The sequence below is a fragment of the Tachysurus vachellii genome, chromosome 1 (genome assembly GCF_030014155.1).
Source record: "Tachysurus vachellii isolate PV-2020 chromosome 1, HZAU_Pvac_v1, whole genome shotgun sequence".
Taxonomy (NCBI): Eukaryota; Metazoa; Chordata; class Actinopteri; order Siluriformes; family Bagridae; genus Tachysurus; species Tachysurus vachellii.
This window is the reverse complement of record NC_083460.1, coordinates 4,268,185-4,295,358: the sequence shown is the minus strand read 5'-3', so window position 1 is coordinate 4,295,358 and position 27,174 is coordinate 4,268,185. Positions and strand designations below refer to the sequence as shown.

Genomic DNA, 27,174 nt, shown 5'->3' with positions numbered 1-27,174 from the left:
CGGAAGAACACTGGATACATATGCGATCCTTGACGATGGGTCTGAGAGGACTATAATTCTCCCCACAGCAGTAAATTATCTTGAGCTGGAAACCGTGGTCGAATCATTAGCTCTTAGGACCGTTAGACAGGAAGTAGTCGAGATTCAAGGTGCATCAGTTTCATTTGAACTGTCTACACCTGTCAATCCTAGCATTCGGCATAAGATACACACAGCATTTACTGCTCAGGACCTGAACTTAGCCAAACAATCCTGCCCCGTGGATAGGTTGAAAGCAAAATTTAAACATCTCAAGGATATTCCCCTTACTGCTTACAAGGATGTCCAGCCACTGCTGTTGATTGGTTCTGATTACCCCAAACTCTTCATACCAATAGCCCCAGTCTGTATGGGCTCATTAGGCAGTCCTGTAGCTGTTAACACAAATTTGGGTTGGGCTATTCAAGGACCAGCTACCTTTCTGGATCAGCCATCTGAAGTCGCCTGCTTGAACACCTCCCTGTCCTGTTCTCCCACACAAGATCTATACCAACATGTGGAAAAGTTATGGCAGGTAGATGTACTTCCCTTCCAAACGGTGAAGGACTGTACACGTTCCAAGCAGGATAAGGACGCTCTTAAAGTGCTGGAAACAAAGACCAAAAGAGTGGAGGTAGATGGGGTATGCCGTTATGCAACACCTCTTCTCCGCCTGAAGGATGCAAAGGTCTTAAATACTGGCCCGGAATCAGTTATGGCCCTCTTACGAGCTACCGAACGCCGAATGCAGCAAAATAAAGAATTGGCCGAGGTTTATAATAATGAAATCCAAAAACTGGAGAATGCAGGATATGCAGTGAAGCTCACTCCTGAAGAGGCTAAAGCTACAAATGAGTCATGGTTCATTCCACATCATCTTGTACATCACAATGGGAAATCCAGAGTTGTGTTCAACTGCTCTTATCAGTATCAGCAAGTTTCACTGAATGATCAGCTACTTCCAGGACCTACATTAGGTCCATCTTTGCTGGGCGTTCTTCTCAGATTCAGGCAGTACCCGGTAGCCATCAGTGGTGACATTCGAGCAATGTTCCACCAGGTTCGTCTCCTACCAGAAGATCATCCGTTGCTTCGGTTCTTGTGGAGAAATCTGGAAAGAGAGAGGAGTCCTGACATTTATGGAGTGGCGCATCCTACCGTTTGGAACTACATGTAGCCCATGTTGTGCCATATACGCCCTCCAGCGTCATGTCATAGATCATCACGAAACCAATGAAGAGGCAGTGGACTCAGTATTACACTCCTTTTATGTAGATAATTGCTTGCAGTCCCTTCCCACAACAGACCAAGCCAAGCGACTCGTCGACAAAATGAGACAGTTACTATCAAACGGCAGATTTGAAATCAGGCAGTGGGCCAGTAATTACCCAGAAGTAATTGAACACCTACCCATTGAGGCACGGTCAGAAAACTGCGAACTACGGCTGACTGAGCACAAACCCGACCATCAAGAGTCTACGCTTGGGCTCTCTTGGCATTGCATATCTGACAGTCTGAGTTACAAAAGTAAAGAATTATCACCCGAGGAGCCCACCATGCGCAATATATACAGAGTACTAGCCTCCCAATATGACCCTCTTGGTTATATTTTGCCTTATACCACCCGGGCTAAAATCTTAGTACAAGCTCTGTGGAACAAGAAAAGAGGCTGGGATGATATCATTGAAGAAGAAATGCTTAAAAAATGGCAAGATTGGACTAGTGAGCTCCAGTTTCTGCCCAAAATAAGTATGCCAAGGTGCTACTTCCCTCTCTGCCCAAATACAGATCGTGGCCCAGTCGAGTTGCATGTGTTTTGTGACGCATCCGAGCGCGCTTATGGTTCGGTTGCATACCTGCGCCTGCAACTTGAGGAAGAAGTTCAAGTCTCCTTTGTAATGGCTAGGTCCCGTGTGGCCCCTAAGAGACAGTTATCAATACCACGATTAGAACTGTGCGCTGCTCTAACTGGTGCCCAGCTAGCTAAACTCCTCCTAACTGAACTTTCCATACCCATACAAATCCCTGTTCTATGGACAGACTCTACAACAGTCCTTACTTGGATCAAATCAGAATCCTGTCATTACAAAGTGTTTGTTGGCACACGAATTGCCGAGATACAGGAATTGACAAGTTCAGATAGTTGGAAATATGTAGACTCAAAACTAAACCCTGCAGATGACATTGCAAGAGGTAAATCTCTCTATGAGCTCTCTTAAGTATGCCAATGGAATCAGGGCCCTCACTTTCTACAGCAACCACGAGAAAACTGGCCAATAAAACCCAACTTATTCTCAACAGATGAGGAGTTAAGAAAATCATATTTCTGTGCGCATGTCGCTGTTACTTCATCTTCTCTACCAGCCCCAGACCAGTTCAAAACATGGGCAGACTTAGTACAATCTGCTTATCAGTCTGTGCATGGGGCGGCCACACCCTCAATGTCTGCCACACAGCGTATCGACACTGAAATTCTCCTCCTTAAATAGGCCCAGCAGGACTGTTTTCCCGATGAAATCCATGCACTACAAAACGGGAAGGTAATAAGCTCCAACAGCAGATTAAACTCTTTGTCACCTGAATATGACCAAACAATAGGATTAATACGAGTAGGTGGTGGAGAGGTGGAGAAACTAGAGATTGATGCTTTGCACCCCATTGTACTCGCACCAGAACACCCAATCACTAAACTCATAATACAGGATTATGATAATCGGCTCTTTCATCCTGGACCCGAACGTGTCTTTGCCGAATTGCAAAGTTGTTGGATACTTAGAGGCAGACAGGCCATAAGAAAGTGTCAACGACAGTGCAGAGAATGTAAGAAATGGCGTAGTAATCCAGTCAACCCCAAAATGGCCGATCTCCCTGTAGCTCGTCTCCGCATTTATCAGCCACCCTTTTGGTCGAATTGTTTTGGACCATTTACGGTAAAAATAGGCAGAAGACACGAAAAAGCGCTGGGGTATTATTTTCAAGTGTCTAACCACACGATGTGTCCACATAGACCTGCTACATAGTATGGATACCGACTCCTTTCTCATGGCTTTACGTCGCTTCATTTCCCGACGTGGTAAGCCCTTCGAATTAATATCCGATCAGGGCACAAATTACAGAGGTGGCAACCGAGAACTCCAGTCTACGTTCTCTGCTCTTGAACCAACACTCAAAGAAAAACTAATGGAACAGAGTATCTCTTTTCAGTTTAACCCTCCACATGCACCTCACTTCGGAGGGGTCTGGGAACGGGAAATACGCTCTATTAAGTTCTGTCTCCGAGTGATACTTAAGGATCAGGTTGTATCAGAGGAAGTCCTTTCCACTGTTCTAGTAGAAGTAGAGGGGATGCTAAATTCTAAACCACTTCGTTACGTATCATCAGAGATATCCGACACTGACCCAGTCACTCCAAATCTGTTGCTCATGGGGCGGCGAGATGCATCTCTGCCTCAAGTGGTTTATGGCCCAAGAGATTTACTGAGCAAGAGACAATGGCGACATAGCCAAGTGATTGCTGACCAGTTCTGGAAACAGTTCATTCAGAACTACTTGCCAACTCTACAACATCGTCCTAAATGGAGACAGTCTACACCCAACCTATCCGTGGGAGAAGTAGTCATGGTTATGGACTCTCAGTTGCCACGATCCCACTGGCTTGTGGGTAAGATAACTCAAGTTTTCCCTAGCAGTAATGGAACAGTCAGAGTGGCAGAAGTAACTATTGGGGACAGCATCTACAGGCGCCCTGTTTCCAAACTTATTGTCCTCCCAGAGATACCAAACGATTAGTGGTATATAACCTTTAGTCGCAGGTGTAATTTTATTTATTTCTAATTTGTTGTACAAATTAGGGGGCGGCAGTATAAAACACCCTGCTGTTTTGTTGGTGACGTACTATGTGGGCGGAGTTTTAGACCTTCACAGACAAGTTCGGACCGGTTCTAATTAGTTCAGTCGCTACGGATGAGGCAGATTATTGTTTGTTCTGATATGTGCGTCCTTGAGACTGTAAGTGACATTTATTAATGGTTAAGATACCTTATGCTACTGTTTATGTGCATTGATAATTGTGAGCATCACGTTTATGTGTGTAATAATTTTTGGTCACGTGTCATGATAGCATGAGCATGTTTAAAGGTTAGCTTGTTGTTGCAATAGCCCATACTATTAGCAAAATATTTAATTCTTTGTCTATGTTTGTTGTTAAGCTAAGATATTAGAATTTAGACACACATACGTTATTTATAAAGTTTAATCGGATTTATTGCGATTATCTCTGTTAGATGTTAAAATTATTGCTGGGGTAATAGCGCCATATAGTGGCTAATTGTGAATAATTTACTCTTTACTGCATATGTTCTATTTCACTTTTTGTTGCCTTAGTCTAAATGTAAACTTTATTATACCACTTGTAAATTCCTGTTAAGTGTATTTATTATTTGTTTTATTTCAGAAACCACATACAAACATACATATGCACTCACACCAACCCAAATGGAAACTGAACATGATTCAAGTGGATTTGCTAGAATAAATCGGAGAATTTGAGCTATATATGTCGTGGACAATCCATTATTGCATCATCTTGTAACCTTCTGATCGAGGTTGAGGACAAGTATTGACACATCAGCATCTCACACGCATATATCTAGAACAAGGGAGAAAAGAAAAATTTGAACCTGAGAAAAAACTTTGAAAATAACCATAATGACGCAGTCTCCATGCTACAATAATAATGATAAAAGCAAAGTTTTTCACTATGGGGACATATCTTTATAAGTACAATTTGACTGTATTATTTGTGTCCCCCTTCAAAAATTGCTCATGAGAAATTTTATATTTATTGACCCCCCCCCAATGAAATTTACGCCCATGCACACACAGACACACAAAGGTTTTTTTTATTTTTTATTTTATATACATACATACAACAACAGGTCTCTCAAGTTTTGAAGACAGGCAAGAGTGTTTTATTCAAACCGACCATCAAAAATACCCTCTCTGTTTTTTTTTATTGGTTGTTGCGTTAAATCTTACCCAGATAGTGCTATTTTTTGATTGGCTGATAAGTGTCAGGCTCGACTAAGAACTCCAGGGGAGACGTGCTTGATTCCTGCCCGGTTCCATAGAGACAGCGGTGCGGACAGATACATTTTGGGTGCTGCGGCTTATTAAATATATGATAAATGGCCAAAAAGTTTTTTCTGCGTAAGAAATTTGATGTTTTCATGAACCAGTTCTCATTTACAATGATGACCTGACAAAGAGTCAACATAAAAACAAATACAATACACAAACACAGCTATAAACAGTGAAATGTAAAAACAAGCAAAAAAATAAAAACAAGAACAGTGATCTTGAGTTAGTGACTGAATTGAGTATTTAAAGGGAGAAAGCGATATAAATGAACTAAGCTTAAGAGTTAGTTGCAGATGATTCCAATCATATGCAGCAGAAAACTGAAAAGAGCATCGACCAAAGGACGTACGGACTTTAGGAAATGAAAGAATCGGCTAGAGCGCAGATTACGACTTGTATTATTAACATTAAGAAGGGACTGTAAATGTGTGGTGGGATGTGTGGCGGGAGAGCGTGACAAAAGACCCAAATGAGTGACACTTGATAGACCTGCAACAAACAGGAAAGGAAGTGCTATTACACATAAACACACAGATACACACGCATGCAAATACACAGACACACGCATGCACACACACATATACACACGCATGCACATACACAAACACGCACACACACATATAGACACACACAGACAAATACACACGCATGCACTTACACATGCATGCACACACACAAACACATGCACAGACACACACAGACACATACACACACACAGGCATACATACACACACACACACCCATTCACACACACATACACACACAGACACACGGATAAACATACACACAGACACACATAGACACATACACATGCACACACATACAGATACACAAACATACAGATACACACAGACACACACACATTTTTTTTCCTGTATTTTGACTAAAAACTCACTAATAATCAATACACATTGAGAATTAATTAAAAAACTGTATCATTGATCTTATCCAAAAGCAGCTTTATGATGATGGCTGTGATATTTCTAGAACAGGGCTGACATCAACCAATCAAATTATATAAGACATTTCACATAATTATCATTCAAATATGATCACAATGCACACTGTGATTGACCCCTGGTGTGTTTTCTGTTTCAGAGAGCCAGAGTCTTTCTGTATCGCAGACAACTGAAGGACGTGATCTTGGTGACATAGAGAATATAAGACGCTGGACTACTGCACCTCGCTCCTGCAGGTCTGCCTCTGAGCACCATTCCACCTCTACAACTGATCCTGAATGCAGCTGCAGGACTTGTTTAAAACCTTCCTATGTTCTCCCAAACCACCACATTGCTATTTTCCCCCATACTGGCTTCCATACATCAAATATAAAACACTGAGGCTTGCATACAGAGCCAAAAACAGACCAGTAGCCTCTATCACACCCCTCACTACACCTCACTCCCTCTGATCTTCTAGCACTGCTCCACTGATCCCACCGTCTCTTCTCTGTTTTGGCTCCTCATTAAACTTCCTGTAGATGTCTGAACAGCTGTGTCACTTAGTGAGGAATTTAAACTAGCACTTAACATCTTAAAAAATAAAACTTGCCTTCTGCCTGTTTTTCCTGCTTTATTACTTTTATAAATAACAAAACAAAAACTGTGTACTTTTGTATGAATAAAACAATCAGATGAATAAATTAATCAAAACTTGCTATGAACAGAGGTTTAATATTAGAAATAAAATGTACTGCAGGTTCAAGTCTCTGTGTTGAGTGATTGTGTGAAACCTCATGAACTTCCTGGTAGCATCTGGGTTTAATAATTTTAATGAAAATAGAGAAACAAAGCACCAATGTCGGCATCCAATGATGGATTTCTGAGGTTTTGCTCTTAGTGCAGTAGAGTGCTGCAATTTTTAAGAGCTCTTTTTACAGTTATAACCTGGTTGTGTTACCATATAACCTATAATGCATTTCAGAAACTTTGATCCAGAGACATCAGACACTTGACAAGTGCAAATGATTCCCTGTGATGGTGCAGGGTCTCTGTGTAAAAATGTGATCATGTGACCAGTCTGCGCTTATAGAAGGTTTAAAGTGGACAAGTAATGATTTATAATCTTAATATTTGGTGTCAATAGCTGGCAAAGTTTCTTTCTGAGTCTGTTTTTTCTTGCAATTATTGCCTGTGACTTGTTCAACACTGACTTTAATTTAAAAATGTACCTCAATTAATACATTCAATTATTTGTGCCTTTTTTAGAGAGTGTAACAGTATGAGATAAAAAAAGAAAAAACAGGAAGTCAGCTAGTACAAATTAACGTCAACCACAAGTAGGAAGAGTATTTGTCATGCAAGTCTCTTAGAGAAACATGAGCTTTTACTCACTATGTGGTTCTGTAACTCTCCTTGGGTTTTTCCTCTGTATATCAGGTAAGACTAAAACTCTATCATTCTCATATACTGTCTGGGTATCCTTCATTTTCTAAATTGTTAAAGAAGCTCTTGTTGTTTATTTCCTTTCATGGAGCAGTGGCTGTTAACAGCTTTCATCACTGGTAGATTAAATGTACCTCAGTAGTGACACAGTGATTCCTGAATGTTCTGATTGTCCTGATTCAGTGTCTGAGTAACGCTAATACTGCTTCCTAATGTGGCTTGCTTGCAGAGGTAGAGAGCATGAGGACACTGAAAAATGTAGCTGTAAAAAGAGGAGGATCTGTCACTATTCCATGTCTTTATGATGAGAAGTACAAAGCAAACAGTAAATTCTGGTGCAAAGGGTACTACTTGGCTACCTGCAGTATCGTAGCCTATGCAAACTCAAATGGAAATCCATCAGTCATTGATCATCCAGAGCAGAATTTGTTCACGGTGGAACTGAACTCTGTCTCTGAGTCTGGAACGAGTTGGTGTGCAGCAGAAATTGGGGATAAATGGCAGCCGGATGACCGTGATTATTGGTACCTGAGAGTTAGTCAAGGTAAGAAACTGAAATGAAGCAGAATTATAATTGTTATAGATTCCCTTGCACCACTCACTTTACTGCCTATTTATTCAGATCCTGATCTGTCAGTGAGGGAGAGCAGAGTGAGAGGTGAGGAAGGAGGCAGCGTCACAGTCCATTGTCTCTACAGTGCTGAGTATCAGAATACACAGAAGCAGTGGTGCAGATTAAAAGATGAACAATGCAACACAGTGAGGACTGAAACATCCCAGAATTCAGCAGTGTACATCAGTGATGATGGGAGAAGATCCTTCAGTGTGACCATGAGAAGACTGAAGAAGAGTGATGCTGGATGGTACTGGTGCAGTGCAGGAGATCTGCAGGTTCCTGTTCACATCAGTGTCAGTGATCCACCTCCAGGTATTATCATATACACTGATCAACTTTAACAAATGATGAGAGAGAAATCACACTGATTATTTTCCTTTGTATTGACAACAGTCACTACTAGAAAGACTACAACAAAGTCTACAACAGTGACTACAGCAGAGTCTACAGCAGTGACTAAAACCACTAACAAAGACAATGCATACACGTAAGTAGGAAAGCTCCATTTTTGTAGGCCTGGTGTTTTCCTCTAAACACCACTTAAAATGCATATCATTTTAAATCTGTATATTTAAAAAGAGAAGGGTCTGCAATCACCATGAGCTAATGTATATGAATGAACAAAATAAAAATTCAGGTGATCAAACTTTTTTCTTTTAAGTTTTAAACAGATCTGACACAAAGCACAATTCAGGTAACATCAGATGTACATATATGGAATAAAATTAGTGCATCAGTTCATCTTAACACATGTTTCTAAGGTGAGTTATTTCTCACCCACAGTGTTTGTGAATTTTGTCCCCAGCGGTGATGAAACCACGTAAGTGCTAAAACACCTTTATTCTCTCAGGCAGAAAATGCTGAACACTTTAGACCATGATGTTTTTCTCTGCAGTTTTATAGATATGTAAATTTGTTGCTTTACATACGTACATACACACACATACAGTGAACCATGTACTTCAGTGCTGTAAAGCGACTAGACGTCACTGGAGAAATGATTCAAATTAGAAGATGAACAAATTAAGGAAACACACACACACACACACACACACACACACACATTTACATTTACAGAATTTGGCAGATGCCTTTATCCAGAGCGATGTACAAAAGTGCTTAAGTATCTATCATTGGATACATTAACTCTGGTTCACTAGCTTACATTATTAAGATCCCATGAATCTAAAACAGTGTTCAAAGTTTTTATTTATTTATTTATTTTTATATACATACATACACAGGGCTCTCAAGTTTTGAAGACAGGCAAGAGTGACATCTCCAACCCCCCACCCAGACACAACAATGGGCCTACCCTTTTCACCACCTTCTCTGGGCCAGCATCCTGCAACCTGGCCTTTTTAGGGGTCTTTCCTCTCATGGCGAATGATAGAATGCTTAGTTGCTTTTTAGTTGAAATATTTTAAAGACAGATGCAATGATTAATGCATCAATGGCCAGGATATCAAATAGAACATGATTTTAAAAGTGACCTTTAACATCGAAGATGCAACACACTTTAATTTATTTAGTGTTAATAAAATTATTAAGCCTATTTGAAGAGAGATGTTTAATGTGACAAAATGTCAGTCATCGGGTGATAACGGAAATATGACTAGGCCTAGACCAGTGGTTCTCAAAAGTTTTTGCCGTGCAGCCCCCCATGTATACAGTGCATCCCTACTTGCCCCCCCAAAAGAAAATTTATGACATAAAACATTCCAAAACTTAATATTTGAATTAAACAAAACATACAAAACAAATTATACAGTGTAGTGCTGTTGGTTAGTAGCCTTATTTTTCTGAGAATTTATGATAAATTCATCATTTTATAAAATGTCATAAAGCCGGGGCCCCCTGGCACCATCTCAGGGCCCCCAGTTTGAGAAGCACTGGCCTAGACTACTTATATGTCAGTGTTTGTGTCAAACAAGTTGTGAATTTGCTGTAACATTAAAACAGGAGATCATGACTTACTCTGTGCTCAAAGTGATGCTCGCAGCTCCAGTGGTTGTTCTGTGTGAGATATACAATGTGTGACAGGAGAGTGTGACAAAAGACAGACATGAGTGACTTGAGAGCCCTGCATACAACAAATAGGTGCTAATAAGTGCTATTACACACACAGGCACATACACACACACGCACATACACAAACATGCAAATACACAGACACACATACAGTACACACACACCCATAAATGTACACACAGACACACATAGACACAAACGCACACACAGACATGCACATAGACCCACACACACGCACATACACCCACCCACACACACACACACACACACACACACACATGTACATACACAGACACACACATGCACATGCACCCATAAATATACACACACAGACACACATAGACACACGCACACACACGTACATAGACCCACACACACATACACACACATGCGCACACACACACAGACACACACATGGACACACACACATACACATGCATGCACATACACATACACAGACACACAGGCATACACACACGCATGCACATACACAAACACACAGACACACACAGACACACACATACACACACACATAGACATACACAACCATACACACACATACATACAAACGCATGCATATACACATACAGACACACATGCATACACAGACAGACACACACATACAAATGCATGCACATACACACGCATGCACACATACATAGACACACACATGCACACACACAGGCATACACGCATACACAGACACACACACCCACCCATTCACTCACACACATACACACGCATTCAAATACACACACACACAGACACACACATATACAAACACACACATACACACGCATGCACATACACACACACAGACACAAACATACAAACACACACACACACGCACATACACCCACCCACACACACACACACATACACACACATGTACATACACAGACACACACGCATACACACACACATACACACACATAAACACAGACAAACACACCAATAAATACACACACACAGGCTGGATGACGGTGTTGTTGATTGTTATTATTGTTAATATTTCTATACTTTGCCCATAATCTCCATTATTATATGGGTCAAAGCACCAAAGTGGCATGTTGAGGTCAAACTATTTTTTCTGATGATTTTTTTCGTAATTACATTTTTTTCCTGTATTTTGACTAAAAACTCACTAATAATCAAAACACATTGAGAATTAATTAAAAAACTGTATCATTGATCTTATCCAAAAGCAGCTTTATGATGATGGCTGTGATATTTCTAGAACAGGGCTGACATCAACCAATCAAATTATATAAGAAATTTCACATAATTATCATTCAGATATGATCACAATGACAGATGCATGTTCATGTCTCGTCTCTTTATTGTTCTGTGTAACCTGGTGAGCTGTAATACACACTGTGATTGACCCCTGGTGTGTTTTCTGTTTCAGAGAGCCAGAGATGTTCTGTATCACAGACAACTGAAGGACGTGATCTTGGTGACATAGAGAATATAAGAAGCTGGACTACTGCACCTCGCTCCTGCAGGTCTGCCTCTGAGCACCATTCCACCTCTACAACTGATCCTGAATGCAGCTGCAGGACTTGTTTAAAACCTTCCTATGTTCTCCCACACCACCACATTGCTATTTTCCGCCATACTGGCTTCCAGACATCAAATATAAAACACTGAGGCTTTCATACAGAGCCAAAAACAGACCAGTAGCCTCTATCACACCCCTCACTACACCTCACTCACTCTAATCTTCTAGCACTGCTCCACTGATCCCACCGTCTCTTCTCTGTTTTGGCTCCTCATTAAACTTCCTGTAGATGTCTGAACAGCTGTGTCACTTAGTGAGGAATTTAAACTAGCACTTAACACCTTAAAAAATAAAACTTGCCTTCTGCCTGTTTTTCCTGCTTTATTACTTTTATATATAACAAAACAAAAACTGTGTAGTTTTGTGTGAATAAAACAATCAAATGAATAAATCAATCAAAACTTGCTATGAACAGAGGTTTAATATTAGAAATAAAATGTACTGCAGGTTCAAGTCTCTGTGTTGAGTGATTGTGTGAAACCTCATGAACTTCCTGGTAGCATCTGGGTTTAATAATTTTAATGAAAATAGAGAAAAAGAGCTCCAATGTCAGCTAAAATGACCGTTTTCTGAGGTTGTGCTCTATTTTTAAGAGCTCTTTTTACAGTTATAACCTGGTTGTGAAACCATATAACCTATAATGCATTTCAGAAACTGTGATCCAGAGACATCAGTCACTTAACAAGTGCAAATGATTCCCTGTGATGGTGCAGGGTCTCTGTGTAAAAATGTGATCATGTGACCAGTCTGCGCTTATAGAAGGTTAAAAGTGGACGAGTAATGATTTATAATCTTAATATTTGGTGTCAATAGCTGGCAAAGTTTCTTTCTGAGTCCTCAATTAATATATTCAATTATTTGTGCTTTTTTTAGAAGGTGTAACAGTATGAGATAAAAAAAAAAAACAGGAAGTTAGCTAGTACAAATTAACGTCAACCACAAGTAGGAAGAGTATTTGTCATACAAGTCTCTTAGAGAAACATGAGCTTTTACTCACTATGTGGTTCTGTAACTCTCCTTGGGTTTTTCCTCTGTATATCAGGTAAGACTAAAACTCTATCATTTTCATATACTGTCTGGGTATCCTTCATTTTCTAAAGGGTTAAAGAAGCTCTTGTTGTTTATTTCCTTTCATGGAGCAGTGGCTGTTAACAGCTTTCATCACTGGTAGATTAAATGTACCTCAGTAGTGACACAGTGATTCCTGAATGTTCTGATCGTCCTGATTCAGTGTCTGAGTAACGCTAATACTGCTTCCTAATGTGGCTTGCTTGCAGAGGTAGAGAGCATGAGGACACTGAAATATGTAGCTGTAAAAAGAGGAGGATCTGTCACTATTCCATGTCTTTATGATGAGAAGAACAAAGCAAACAGTAAATTCTGGTGCAAAGGGTACCATTGGGCTACCTGCAGTATCGTAGCCTATGCAAACTCAAATGGAAATCCATCAGTCATTGATCATCCAGAGCAGAATTTGTTCACAGTGGAACTGAACTCTGTCTCTGAGTCTGGAACGAGTTGGTGTGCAGCAGAAATTGGGGATAAATGGCAGCCAGATGATTGTGATTATTGATACCTGACAGTTAGTCAAGGTAAGAAGCTGAAATGAAGCAGAATTATAATTGTTATAGATTCCCTTGCACCACTCACTTTACTGCCTATTTATTCAGATCCTGATCTGTCAGTGAGGGAGAGCGGAGTGAGAGGTGAGGAAGGAGGCAGCGTCACAGTCCAGTGTCTCTACAGTGCTGCGTATCAGTATACACAGAAGCAGTGGTGCAAATTTAAAGATGAACAATGCAACACAGTGAGGACTGAAACATTCCAGATTTCCACAGTGTACATCAGTGATGATGGGAGAGGAACCATCAGTGTGAGGATGAGTGGACTGAAGAAGAGTGATGCTGGATGGTACTGGTGCAGTGCAGGAGATCTGCAGGTTCCTGTTCACATCAGTGTCAGTGATCCACCTCCAGGTATTATCACATACACTGGTCAACTTTAACAAATGATGAGAAAGAAATCACACTGATTATTTTCCTTTGTTAACAGTCACTACATCAAATATTACAACAGTGACTACAACAGTGACTACAACAGTGACTACAACAGTGACTACAACAGTGACTACAACAGTGACTACAACAGTGACTACAACAGTGACTACAACAGTGACTACAACCGCTCACCAAGACAATATGTACACGTAAGTAGGAAAGCTTCATGTTATTTAGACATGGTGTTTTCCTCTGCAGTTTTACATGCTTTATATTTATGAACTTTTTCAAAGATGTAAGTGATGTGAAAAATAAACATCATAAAATAATGGATATCATTATAAATCAGTCTGAGAGGCAATCACCATGAGCTGATGTATATGAGTGAAGGAAAAATATTTCAAGTGACCAAACTTACTTTCTTTTTCTGTTTTAAACAGATCTGACTCAAAGCACAATTCAGGTAACATCAGATCTACATATTTGGAAGAATATTTGGAAGCCTTATTCAAAGACAAACATGTGAACATTACATGATCATTTCTTGCTTGTTGAAACTTTCTCATGTCACATGATCTTATGTAAATAAACATGAAATCAATGAGTACCAGATTTAGGAAAGAAAATTTTCTACTAATATAATTTTATATTTTATGACAATTTACACCACAGGTATAAAGTAATAAAATAACTACATGTACCTTTGGTACAGTACTTTATTAAAGTAGAACGTTTAAAATATTTGTAAATGTTGTAATAGTTTGATACTTTCCACTTCTGCCTAACTAGAGAACATGCCAATAGTATATTTAACTACTGATGATGAATGAAGGATTATTAATGCATGATTATTAATGATGAACTAAATTAATGAATATTTTCACTGCAGTTGATTCAGCCAGTCTGTGCTAAATAATGCTTCAAATGTTTGTCAATAGTTTGGTTTGGACCCTGAACCATTGGTACCTGGTGGCCCTTCTTCTGCCACTGGTGATACTGGTCATCATCATCTGTATGCTCAGAAAGAAATGTGGTAAGTGTCTGTGGTGTGTCTGTAGTTTTGAATTAGTTCTCTTTCTTCTATTATTTCAAATGCACAGGTCTGAGATGTGAAAATCCATTCACTGGGGGTTCATTAACAAGAAATTCAACACAATCAAATATAATACAGTGTTCATACAACCAGAGGACAGATTCACAGATTTGACAGTCAGATAAATCAGTCAGGAGTCAAACACAGTACACCTAGAATCTGTGGGCAAATAGAAAACAGGAGAACAGAGGGGAAGAAAGTCACATACACTGATTGTGAACTCACCAGTTATTACAGTCTGAGCCTTTACACTGTATTTGTGTGTAATGTCATGAATATCACTTGTATTTTTCCTCTGGAGATAATGTTGATTGCTGGTTATGAGCTTTCTGAACCCTGTAGTCCCGCGGTTCTAATTATCGCCCCCTAGTGGGGAATAAAGGCATGACAGGGCGCAGGGGTTTTGTGTCTATCTTCATTAATGCTTTTCTTTATTGATAATAAAGTTCATACACTCAAAGCAACCAGAAAAAAACAAATAAGCCATTGAAGCATTTAAAGTAAAACATCATTTAAGGCACCGAAGGAAAAATAGTGAGAAAATGACAGTTTAATGTCAGGAAGATATTTACAACAGAACAATCTTAAAAACCTTCACATAGAGAGACAGTAGTGTATGTAGTGGGCATAACAACATTAGTGTCTAAATGTGTGACATGAACCACAAACACCAAAAATCACTGACAAAACCCAGACCCATGTGTGTTTTAACTCAACATAAAGTGAAACACGACTGCACTTTTATTTATTCTGTTTTGGAACTTCATGATGTTTGATTTTATTGATTTAGAACTGGATATTTCAATAAATTAGACCTTGTTAACTTGGAGTATTTCATCACCATTTCGTGGGGTGATGGAGGAAAGGTGGGGCTTGAAAATCAACCAAAGAAAGCAGAAAAAGTTTGAGCTCCACTGATGTACACAGAACATGAGTGTAAAGATTAGGAAGAATTTAAATGTAAATAGGTGAGGTGTTGGTGCCCTCTAGTGGCACAAATGTATTATTATTATTATTATTATTATTATTGTTGTTGTTGTTGTTTTTGTTGTTTTAATTGAATACAATTCAATAAATATTGAATTCAGTTGACTATGTGTAAACTTATTTTTATTTATTTATTTATTCTCTATTCCAGAGTTAGAGAATCAAACCAGGACCAGAGAGAGGAGCAATGACACCACTGTTCCCACAGTTAGTACTGTGTCTTATGTCTTATTTCATTGCCTTTAGTACCTTTTTAGCACTTTTAATGAACTTTCATGAGCACAATTTCTCATCAGTGCTGTTACGTAACAGTAAATAAAATCTTTTCAGGCTGTGAGATCCTACAACCTGTCTATCTATCCCTTTTCAAGACAGGAAAGAAGAAATTACAACATTCACATTTTTTAAAACTCTGGCCAAAACATTCCCCAGAGGGATGGCAGTTTTAACATTTTACATATTTTTTCAGTTTTTTTTTTTTTAAATAAAGATCAAATTAAAAATGATAAATAAATAAAATTTTATTATTATTATATTATTATTATTTTGGTTAAGTGACTTCAGATTACAGTTACATTAATGTGAATCATAGAATTAATAAACTGTATTAATTTATACATTAATGTAATTAATACATTATAAATAGCATTATAAAATTATAAATAACATTATAAAATTATAATTACAAACACTGATGTGTGTGTGTGTGTGTGTGTGTGTGTGTGTGTGTGTGTGTGTGTGTGTGTGTGTGTGTGAGAAACAGGCGAACACTGATGAAGACTCCATTGTATACAGCACAGTGGCTGTTTCTAAGCCAAAGGTAAGATCAATACATTGGTACAATTCTGCATTTAAATGATAATAATGATGATTATTCTTGTTGTTCTTGTTGTTCTTGGTGGTTTAGGTTAAGAATAAGCCCACTTGTTCTGCTGAAGACTCGATTATATACAGCACTGTGGCTACAGCTAAACCAAAGGTAAAGCTGGCAATCCATTGGTCCAATGTTATCCTATTGTCTTCACCTGTTCTGTGTTTCATATTAGTTTCTGTATTTATACTCTGATGATGAAATGTCTCATAAAGTCTGTTTAAAGTGTATGAAGCATTTCTGTGATTTATTTTGTCCTAAACAAGAATCTCTAAATTTCACTTCATGTAGTAACAATAAAACTTGGAATTATAATTATAATAATTTAAAACAAATCTTTGTGTGTGTGTGTGTGTGTGTGTGTGTGTGTGTGTGTGTGTGTGTGTGTGATTTAGAGTAAAAAACAGGCCACGTTTACAGATGAAGACTCCATTACATACAGCACTGTGGCTAAAAGCAAGCCAAAGGTAAAGATGGCAATCCACTGGTGGAAGTCTACATTATTATTATTATTATTATTATTATTATTATTATTATTATTATTATTATTATTATTATTATTAGTAGTAGTAGTAGTAGTAGTATTAGTATTACTATAATAAGCAGGATGTGACCTACAGCTCTGTAAACTCTGTTAAATGGAGTCTGTTCCAGTTCAGTCCAAGCTACAGATCTAAGTGTATAAATCCATAATAAACACTTTACTCACTAAACTGTTAGGGACTTTATTCATATCCTGTTCTAGGTTTCTCCAAATGATGTCACTAATGAGACCCTCTACAGCTATGAGGTTTACCAGTAAGAGGTTTGTGATTAAAAATTTATACTGAACCCACTCAAATATGTAAAGTAAAATTACAAACTTTTCACACAGCAATTGTGTTTATTCCCTTTAGAGGATGACTTACTGTTTGGCTGTGGAGCCTCAGGGATCTTTTTTTTTTAGGCTTTTTTTTTTAGGCTTTTGCTTGATCTGAAATGTATTTAAAGTGTTTATATTTCATGTTTTTATTTCATTATATTTTAACTCAAAATCCTTTTACATTAGCTCTTATCATTTCTGTTCACATGGTCTACAGTCCTTAAATACAACATTAGTGTACAACATAACACACTGCAGAACCCACAAAGCTTAATGAGTAAAAACCTGTAGGAAAAATATCTTCTGATTTTAAATTAAAGCATGCTATTATTATGCAGCGAATGAGAGTGTGTGTGTGTGCCCTGCGATGGGTTGGCACTCCGTCCAGGGTGTATCCTGCCTTGATGCCCAATTACGCCTGAGATAGGCACAACACTGATGAGAAATTGTGGTGATGAAAGTTCATTAAAAGTGCTAAAAGGTACTAAAGGCACTGCAATAAGACATAAGACACATTACTACTGTAACTGTAACATTTCTCCCCGTGACCTGAGGTAGTTCGGATAAGCGGTAGAAAATATAATTAAGGAAATAATTCAAGATAATGGCGCACAAGCAGCATGGACATTCTGATAAACTGTGCTGGTATCTGATTACAATCTGAATGGATTAGATTCTGACTGTATTGTAGCACTGTGTTTGTTAAACTGGCTCCTAAACCAATATGAAACCTAAAATCACACCACATATTTATGGATGGTAAAAGCGTAAAAATCCATGTGCAGGATGATGCAGAACTTGTGGGAACATACTGTAATGTTGACGAGCATTCGGGTGGACGAGGTTAGTTTTGTTGTGCTCTTTGAATTTTTTCTATGATGTGCCACACTATGGGGTATTTATGACTAGGACCAAGCCCCAGTGACTCCGTTCCTCCAAAGTCTCCTTAATAGAACCTAATTCCTGGTGATTGAAGTAATTATACTGACATATGTGTCCTTTAGTAACACATGTTTTCGGAGTGTGTAGGAAACCCTTCCACCCTCCCACTAAAGGATGTGTCCTAGTTTGCACGGGTTAGTTTTGAAAACACAAGATCAACTTATCAGAGTTGGTCTTACCTTGAACACAGGTGTCCTTCATAGTCCCTCTGTCTTCTAACAAAGGATCATCTTCAAGTTCTTCTACCTAATCTATTGATTGAATCTTTAGATGAAGGAGTCAGACTTAGACCTTTTTGTCTTTTCAGGATCCTCACAATGGGAGGCCTTGTTTTTATTAAAAGTAGTATAATACAAATAGATGTGTGTAATATATGTAAAGTAAAAGAAAAGAAAATTACAAAATCTCCTTCAAATAGTCAAACAATTCTAGCGTAAGTAGCAATAAGTAAAATGCAAAGATAAAACAAACCAGGAAACACTCTCCAAGTGTAAGCTTGGGTTTGTTCTCCTGATGCACCTTCTATAAGCAATAACAAAGTATAGCACAATGAACTTGCCTCAAGGTGAACGCACACCAATAACTGGTTCTAAAACCCTATTTATACTATTTATTAGTATGATCTCATAACGGTCATTCTGCTTCTGTCAGCATCCTGTCAGGTCTCTCATGATCTCATGCTTGTGCAAAACATCCTGAGAAGTCTCCTCAGGTGCACGGCTGTGCCTTGTGATTTCCTTATTAGCTCTCACTGTTACTCTCTGTCTTAATATTTAAACATGCTATTGACCGTTATATCATTTCTTAATCACAAAATGGTTACATAAATTCATATAAAAGGTAAAGGAAACGTATCATTCTATAAAATGAAAAAGAAAAATTATAACAATTCTATAATCTTCTTTCAGCAAGATGATGGGTCTTGATCCAACTGTCTAGGTACAATGTCTGTTCCTCTTTGGGTTGAATCAGCTTCCTTCTGGATCTTCTTCTTTATAGTTTTAATCAGATATATTTAATTTATTTATGTCATATAACAATTTCCCCATTTCTTTTAGTTTTTCCACAGCTTCCTTTTTCTTTGCTTTCTGTCTCTTAATCTCTCTCTGTCTTTTAATCGTTTCTCTCTTTTTGCTGCATTAATTTCACTTTGTTTCTTTATTGTATTGGATGAGATTGTCACATAAGGATAACCATGTACACGTTGTATGGCAGTTACACATGGTATGGCAGTTACTCCACTCCTAAAATTTCTATCCACATGATCCAAATCATAGTTGGCTTTGGCCAGAGTAAGCTTTCTTGAAAAGAATGTGCATTGGTGGAGCTTGGCTGGGGTCCCATGGCACAGGAATAGTACGGCCCCAATCCCATAGCAGGAGGCATCGACCTCCATGAAGAACGGTAGGTTGGGGTCTGGGTGTCATAGAATAGGGTCAGTGGGGAAACTACGCTTGAGGTTGTCAAAGGCCTGTGCAGACTCTGACCAGTGCAGTTTGAAGAATTTGCAAAGCTGAGGAATCTTTGCAACTATTTGATGCTGGTTGGAGTTGGCCAATGGGTCACAGCGCTTACTTTTCTGTGGTCCATCTTCACACCTTGGCCATTAATTATATACCCCAGGAAAAAGTTGTGATTTGGTGAAATTCACATTTTCCCCTTTTACAAATAGCTCGTTCTGTAAGTGTCATTGTAGAACTTTGTGGACATGGATAACATGGGTCTCCAGAGTAGGTAAGAAGATTAGAATGTCATCTAGGTTAAAAATGACCGGTTTCTGAGGTTTTGTGCTGAATGCAGTAGAGTGTGGCAATTTTTAAGAGCTCTTTTTACAGTTATAACTTGGTTGTGTAACCATATAACCTAGAAAGCATTTCAGAAACTGTGATATCAGTCACATAACAAGTGCAAATGATTCCCTGTGGTGATGTGGGGTCTCTGTGTAAAAATGTGATCATGTGACCAGTTTGCGCTTATAGAAGGTTTAAAGTTTACAAGTAATGATTTATAATCTTAATGTTTGGTGTCAATAGCTGGCAAAGTTTCTTCATGAGTCTACTGTATTTTTTTCTTGCACTTATTGCCTGTGGCCTGTTCAACACTGACTTTTATTATTTGTTGAATGAAATTTAAAAACATGCCTCAATTAAAACATTAAATGATAATTACATAAAAATGATTTGTGCCTTTTTTAGGTGTAACTGTATGAGATAAAAAAGAAAAAAAGGAAGTCAGCTAGTACAAATTAACGTCAGCCACAAGTAGGAAGAGTATTTGTCATACAAGTCTCTTAGAGAAACATGAGCTTTTACTCACTATGTGGTTCTGTAACTCTCCTTGGGTTTTTCCTCTGTATATCAGGTAAGACTAAAACTCTATCATTCTCATATACTGCCTGGGTATCCTTCATTTTCTAAAGGGTTAAAGAAGCTCTTGTTGTTTATTTCCTTTCATGGAGCAGTGGCTGTTAACAGCTTTCATCACTGGTAGATTAAATGTACCTCAGTAGTGACACAGTGATTCCTGAATGTTCTGATCGTCCTGATTCAGTGTCTGAGTAACGCTTATACTGCTTCCTAATGTGGCTTGCTTGCAGAGGTAGAGAGCATGAGGACACTCACTAATGTAGCTGTAAAAAGAGGAGGATCTGTCACTATTCCATGTCTTTATGATGAGAAGTACAAAGCAAACTATAAATACTGGTGCAAAGGGGACTATTGGCCTACCTGCAGTATCGTAGCCTCTGCAAACTCAAGTGGAAATCCATCAGTCATTGATCATCCAGAGCAGAATTTGCTAACGGTGGAATTGAACTCTGTCTCTGAGTCTGGAACGGGTTGGTGTGCTGCAAAAATTGGGCATAAATGGCAGCCGGATGACCGTGATTATTTGTACCTGACAGTTAGTCAAGGTAAGAAACCGAAATTAGTCAGAATTATAATTTTTATAAATTCCCTTACACCACTCATTTACTGCCTATTTATTCAGATCCTGATCTGTCAGTGAGGGAGAGCAGAGTGAGAGGTGAGGAAGGAGGCAGCGTCACAGTCCAGTGTCTCTACAGTGCTGCATATCAGAATACACAGAAGCAGTGGTGCAGATTTAAAGATGGACAATGCAACACAGTGGGGACTGAAACATCCCAGACTCTAGCAGTGTACATCAGTGATGATGGGAGAGGAACCTTCAATGTGAGGATGAGTGGACTGAAGAAGAGTGATGCTGGATGGTACTGGTGCAGTGCAGGAGATCTGCAGGTTCCTGTTCACATCAGTGTCGGTAGTGAAGCTCCAGGTATTACATATGATTAATGAAACATTGGTTGGGAATGATTCATGCCAGAAGGCTGTCTTTAATTTGTCATCAGTCTCGGCAAGTAAGGTTGGTCTGTATTTTTTCATGTATTTATTGGGATTTTGGACACTTAGAATTGGAGTAACCAGCCTGTTGACCAGTCTGGATGGTCAGACTAATTCTAGCTGATCAAGCTCTAGTTTAGTGGTTGTAGTGGTGCTTTGGGGTCTGGTTCTATTTAGTGGGGTATAAAGGTTTTTAGAGGTTTTGAACACATAGAGGCTGATTCTAGCTGATCATGTTTAACCATTTTTGGGCAGTTTTGGACTTAAAATGGTCTCAAAATGGATAATCTGCTACTACTGTAGCTCCTCCGGCTGGTTCCAGTTGGACATGATGACCAGCTTAGATTGTCAGAATGGTATTATTTATTCAGCTTGGTTCTAGTTGGTCAGTTATGGGTTTAGAGGGGCTTTTAATACTAACAAACTGCTTAAGTGGAGCATCTCATGATACAGTAGCAGTTAACCACTGTTGAAAAGACTAAAGGACAAGGTAAGAGGACCAACTAAACCAGCTAATACTAGCAAACCTTTTTAGAATTTGTTGGTCACGCTGGTTCTTGCTAGTCAGGCTGGTTCTACTGAAAGGTTTTTAACTTTTTGTCAGTTAAAAGAGTCCATAATGTCAGTAAACATTCATGAAGTTGAAATGTTCCTGTTCCTCTGAATTAAAAATCAACATCAAAATAAAACTGAAACTTTATGCTTAAATGCCAACACTTATGTTTCCTTTATGTTTAATCCATTCAGGTCTGCCTGGATATCCCACAATAAACAATCCATATCATTTGTAAGTACTGAGATATTTTACACCCTTGCAACCGAATGTGTAGAATTTATTCATACATAGAATTATTAGATCACTAATAATAAATAATTATTTTGCAAAAAAGAACACAAAAGAACATGTGAAGTAAATAACTACATGTAGTCTGGTTACAGTACTTAAGCTGACAGTTTGTGAGGGTAGTGGAACTACTGCTTGGAAGGTTGTGAGTTCAAATCCCAGCACCAATAACAGGCTGCCACTACTGGGCCTGTGAGAAAGGCTGTTAACAATCAGGTGCTCAGATGTATAGTATAAGTGACTCTGGATAACGGAGTCTGCCAAAAAGACTATGTTTACTGTAAGAGTACTTCTTTATTAAAGTGTAATGAAATCAGAGTTTGTTTTATTTGATTGAGGTTTTCTTTCTTTCTTTTTGATTTTTTACGAATAAATAATACAGCTTTGCTATTAAAAAAAATCATTACAACCCACAAAACAACAGTCTTTAAGCTTCCTATATCCTATTATGCGTCTCCACTGTCTCAGACATCAGCTGATGCCTGAAGTGTAGAAGCTGAATATTTTATTAAATAAATATGTAAATAAATAAAAAAGGTAAACATTAAAATAAATGTACCATAAGATGTAAGCAAAAATGTACTTTGGATGACTTATAACCAAAGACACTACCAGTACATTAAACCAGTACAGTAAACCATGGGATGATTCAAATTAGAAGATGAACAATTTAAGGAAAAACACACACACACACACATACGTACTGTACATACACACATACATATACACACACACATACATACACACACACACACACACACACACACACACACACACACACACACACACACACACACACACACGCTGGGTGATGGTGTTATGAATTGTTATTATTGTTAATATTTCTATACTTTGCCCATAATCTCCATTATTATATGGGTCAAAGCACCAAAGTGGCATGTTGAGGTCAAACTATTTTTTCTGATGATTTTTCAATCAATCCAAACTGCAAGCCAGACTATTAAGTTTCCCAACTTCAATTTCAACATAATTTGCAAAAAGATGTATAAGAATTTTGTGAACAAGTTCTAGAATATTTTTCGCTGTATTCTGACTAAAAACTCATTAGTAATCAAAATACATTGAGATTTAATTTATAAAACTGAAATCAAACAATAACAACAAAACATGGCAGCCACAGGCCTAATGCACTCAGACAACTGTAATGTACAGAGTTTAGTTACATGATTAACAGCCTAATAGCTGACTGTATTTGCAGAGGAAAAGAAAAAAACAAACAAGAAACATAAAAACCTTAAACTTTGCATACTATATCATTGATCTAATTCAAAAGCAGCTTTGTAATGATGACTGGGATACTTCTAGAAAAGGGCTGACATCAACCAATCAAATTTCATCAGTGATTTTTATATAATTATTATTAAGATATGATCACAATGACCGGATGCATGTTCATGTCTCGTCTCTTTATTGTTCTGTGTAACCTGGTGAGCTGTAATACACACTGTGATTGACCCCTGGTGTGTTTTCTGTTTTCTGTTTCAGAGAGCCAGAGATGTTCTGTATCGCAGACAACTGAAGGACGTGATCTTGGTGACATCGAGAATATAAGAAGCTGGTTCTGTCTGTCTGTCTGTCTGTCTGTCTGTCTGTCTGTCTGTCTGTCTATTTATCTAGTCATGCACAATCTCTTATCTTGGTCAGTGGAACTTTTCTGTAAAAAAAGCATAAATGCATGCATTCATCTATTAACATTGTGTGAAGGAATATTACATTTGGTTGTTGATTACAATAAAGTTTAGTACAAAAAAAGTTTCCCTTTCTCTGACTTGTTAATTGTCTCTATGATAAATGTCAGGCCACTCAGTTGCTTGTTCAGTCCCTTGATATATGTTGACACTGGACTACTGCAACTCGCTCCTGCAGGTCTGACCTCTGAGCACAATTCCACCTCTACAACTGAACCTGAATGCAGCTGCAGGACTTGTTTAAAACCTTCCTATGTTCTCCCACACCACCCCATTGCTATGATTTCCCCCTACTGGCATTCAGTAGCCACACACTTCAGATTTAGAACACTGAGGCTTGTCTACAAACCTCAAATCAGACCCGCAGCCTCTAACCTCTCACTGCACCACACTTACTCCTATCTTCTAGCACTGCACCACTGATCACACCAAGATTCATATCAAGTTTGTTCTCTGTTCACAATTAGTTCATAATTCTTCCCCAATTCTATATATTGTATAAGTACAAATTATTAAAAAGAAGACTAAGTTTCATGATTGGAACAATGAGGCCTTTGTGGGCACAATGAGGCAGGCCATTAAAAAAAACTGGTCCTTCCAGGTTCCTCATATATGACTAGAAATACTGACAAAGACACAAACATATCGAGTCCTGTGAGTTCAACAGTGGTTCATTTTAAAGAGAAATTTCACAGAGCTTTTCACAGGGCTGGACGTCTCACAGCAACATGTTTTATAACAATATACAGTAGGAGGAATTCAGATAAATTATTTATGAACAATGTAATAAACATATGATCTTATCAATTACTGACACTGTGGTGCAAAACTTAGCTTAAAGTAACATGAATTAATAAAAGTAGAAAAGATTTATTAAGAATAGTATACCATGTGCCTGCACTACAAGGTATGCAGTGAAGTCTGTCTCAGTTATAACAGCTATAAAAATGTGTTCCTTTGTCAGCCTTCTTCTCTTCACACTGCTTTTAGCGCACACCGTGTGATGAGCAGGAAGACGAACGGCTTGAGCCGCTACAGACACAGTACCAACTTCACAGAGAAGCAGGACGTAAGAAACCCTTACATCTGATTCAACATCAGAACAAATCAACATGAGCTGCTTTTTTATTTTTATTCTCATCATTTCCGGTAAGTTCATTTCTCATGCAGTCTTGCATATGCAATGTAACATATTGTCAAGTATCGATATTTTATTGTCTCTGAGTAATTGCAGTGTTTTTCTATTCTGTATGCAGTTGTTGTCGTTCAGTCACAGAGGTACTTTAGTCTTAAACCTGGATCATCCTTCACCATCCCATGTCATTATAATAGTGAATATAAACAATATAAGAAATACTGGTGCTATGGTAGATATTTCTTAACTTGCGAAATTCAGGCGTATACCTATCATGGAAATTGGAAAGTTAAAGTTATTGATTACCGAGCTGAGAGTTTCTTTATTGTGACTCTGGATCATCACCAGACAACAGACACTGGATGGTACTGGTGTGGTGTAGAGATAGACGGATCATCAGATGGTAGCGAAGCTCTTTACATCACAGTGAAATCAGGTATTAAACTGCTATCTGGATAATATTAGTGAATTTATCAGTAATATTGTGTTGCTAAAATGAATCATACATAATTGACAATATACATTATTTGTGCTTAGATCCTGATCTGTCAGTGAGGGAGAGCAGAGTGAGAGGTGAGGAAGGAGGCACAGTCACAGTCCAGTGTCTCTACAGTGCTGAGTATCAGAATACACAGAAGCAGTGGTGCAGATTCAAAGATGAACAATGCTACATTCAAAGATTCTGGTATTCTGCAGTGCAGCTCAGGGATGATGGTAAAAGATCCTTCAGTGTGAGGATGAGTGAACTGAAGAAGAGTGATGCTGGATGGTACTGGTGCAGTGCAGGAGATCTGCAGGTTCCTGTTCACATCAGTGTCAGTGATCCACCTCCAGGTATTATCACACTGATCCACTTTAACAGATGATGAGAGAGAAATCACACTGATTATTTTCCTTTGTTTTGACAACAGTCACTACTAGAAAGACTACAACAGTGTCTACAGCAGAGTCTACAACAGAGTCTACAACAAAGTCTACAGCAGAGTCTACAGCAGTGTCTACAGCAAAGACTACAACAGTGACTACAGCAGAGTCTACAGCAGTGACTACAACCACTAACCAAGACAATGCATACACGTAAGTAGGAAAGCTCCATTTTTTTAGGCCTGGTGTTTTCCTCTAAACACCACTTAAAATGCATATCATTTTATATCTGTATATTTAAAAAGAGAAGGGTCTGCAGTCACCATGAGCTAATGTATATGAATGAAGAAAAAAATTCAGGTGATCAAACTTTTTTCTTCTATGTTTTAAACCGATCTGACTCAAAGCACAATTCAGGTAACATCAGATGTACATATATGGAATAAAATTAGTGTGTCAGTTCATCTTAACACATGTTTCTAATGTGAGTTATTTCTCACCCACAGTGTTTGTGAATTTTGTCCCAAGCAGTGATGAAACCACGTAAGTGCTAAAACACCTTTATTCTCTCAGGCAGAAAATGCTGAACACTTTAGACCATGATGTTTTTCTCTGCAGTTTTATAGATATGTAAATTTGTTGCTTTACGTACGTACATACACACACATACAGTGAACCATGTACTTCAGTGCTGTAAAGCGACTAGACGTCACTGGAGAAATTATTCAAATTAGAAGATGAACAAATTAAGGAAACACACAC

At 38.3% G+C, this 27,174-nt stretch overlaps 2 protein-coding genes across 2 annotated transcripts; both read left to right on the top strand.

Annotated features, from left to right (window-relative positions):
• Window positions 1-7,773: 7,773 nt before the first annotated feature.
• Window positions 7,774-9,005, top strand: LOC132844825 (transmembrane domain-containing protein TMIGD3-like). The gene is made up of 3 exons (XM_060868656.1): window positions 7,774-8,085; window positions 8,164-8,469; window positions 8,941-9,005. The coding sequence occupies exons 1-3, from the start codon at window positions 7,782-7,784 to the stop codon at window positions 8,979-8,981; spliced, it is 651 nt and encodes a 216-aa protein (XP_060724639.1). The 5' UTR covers window positions 7,774-7,781; the 3' UTR covers window positions 8,982-9,005.
• A 4,032-nt stretch (window positions 9,006-13,037) lies between these two features.
• LOC132843062 (polymeric immunoglobulin receptor-like) lies at window positions 13,038-26,983 on the top strand. The gene is given in 10 exon segments (XM_060866133.1): window positions 13,038-13,341; window positions 13,420-13,725; window positions 21,098-21,412; window positions 21,490-21,795; window positions 24,091-24,152; window positions 24,211-24,258; window positions 25,404-25,482; window positions 25,670-25,984; window positions 26,086-26,382; window positions 26,919-26,983. Coding segments are annotated over 10 exon segments (2,073 nt in total). The 3' UTR covers window positions 26,960-26,983.
• The last annotated feature ends 191 nt before the right edge of the window (window positions 26,984-27,174 follow it).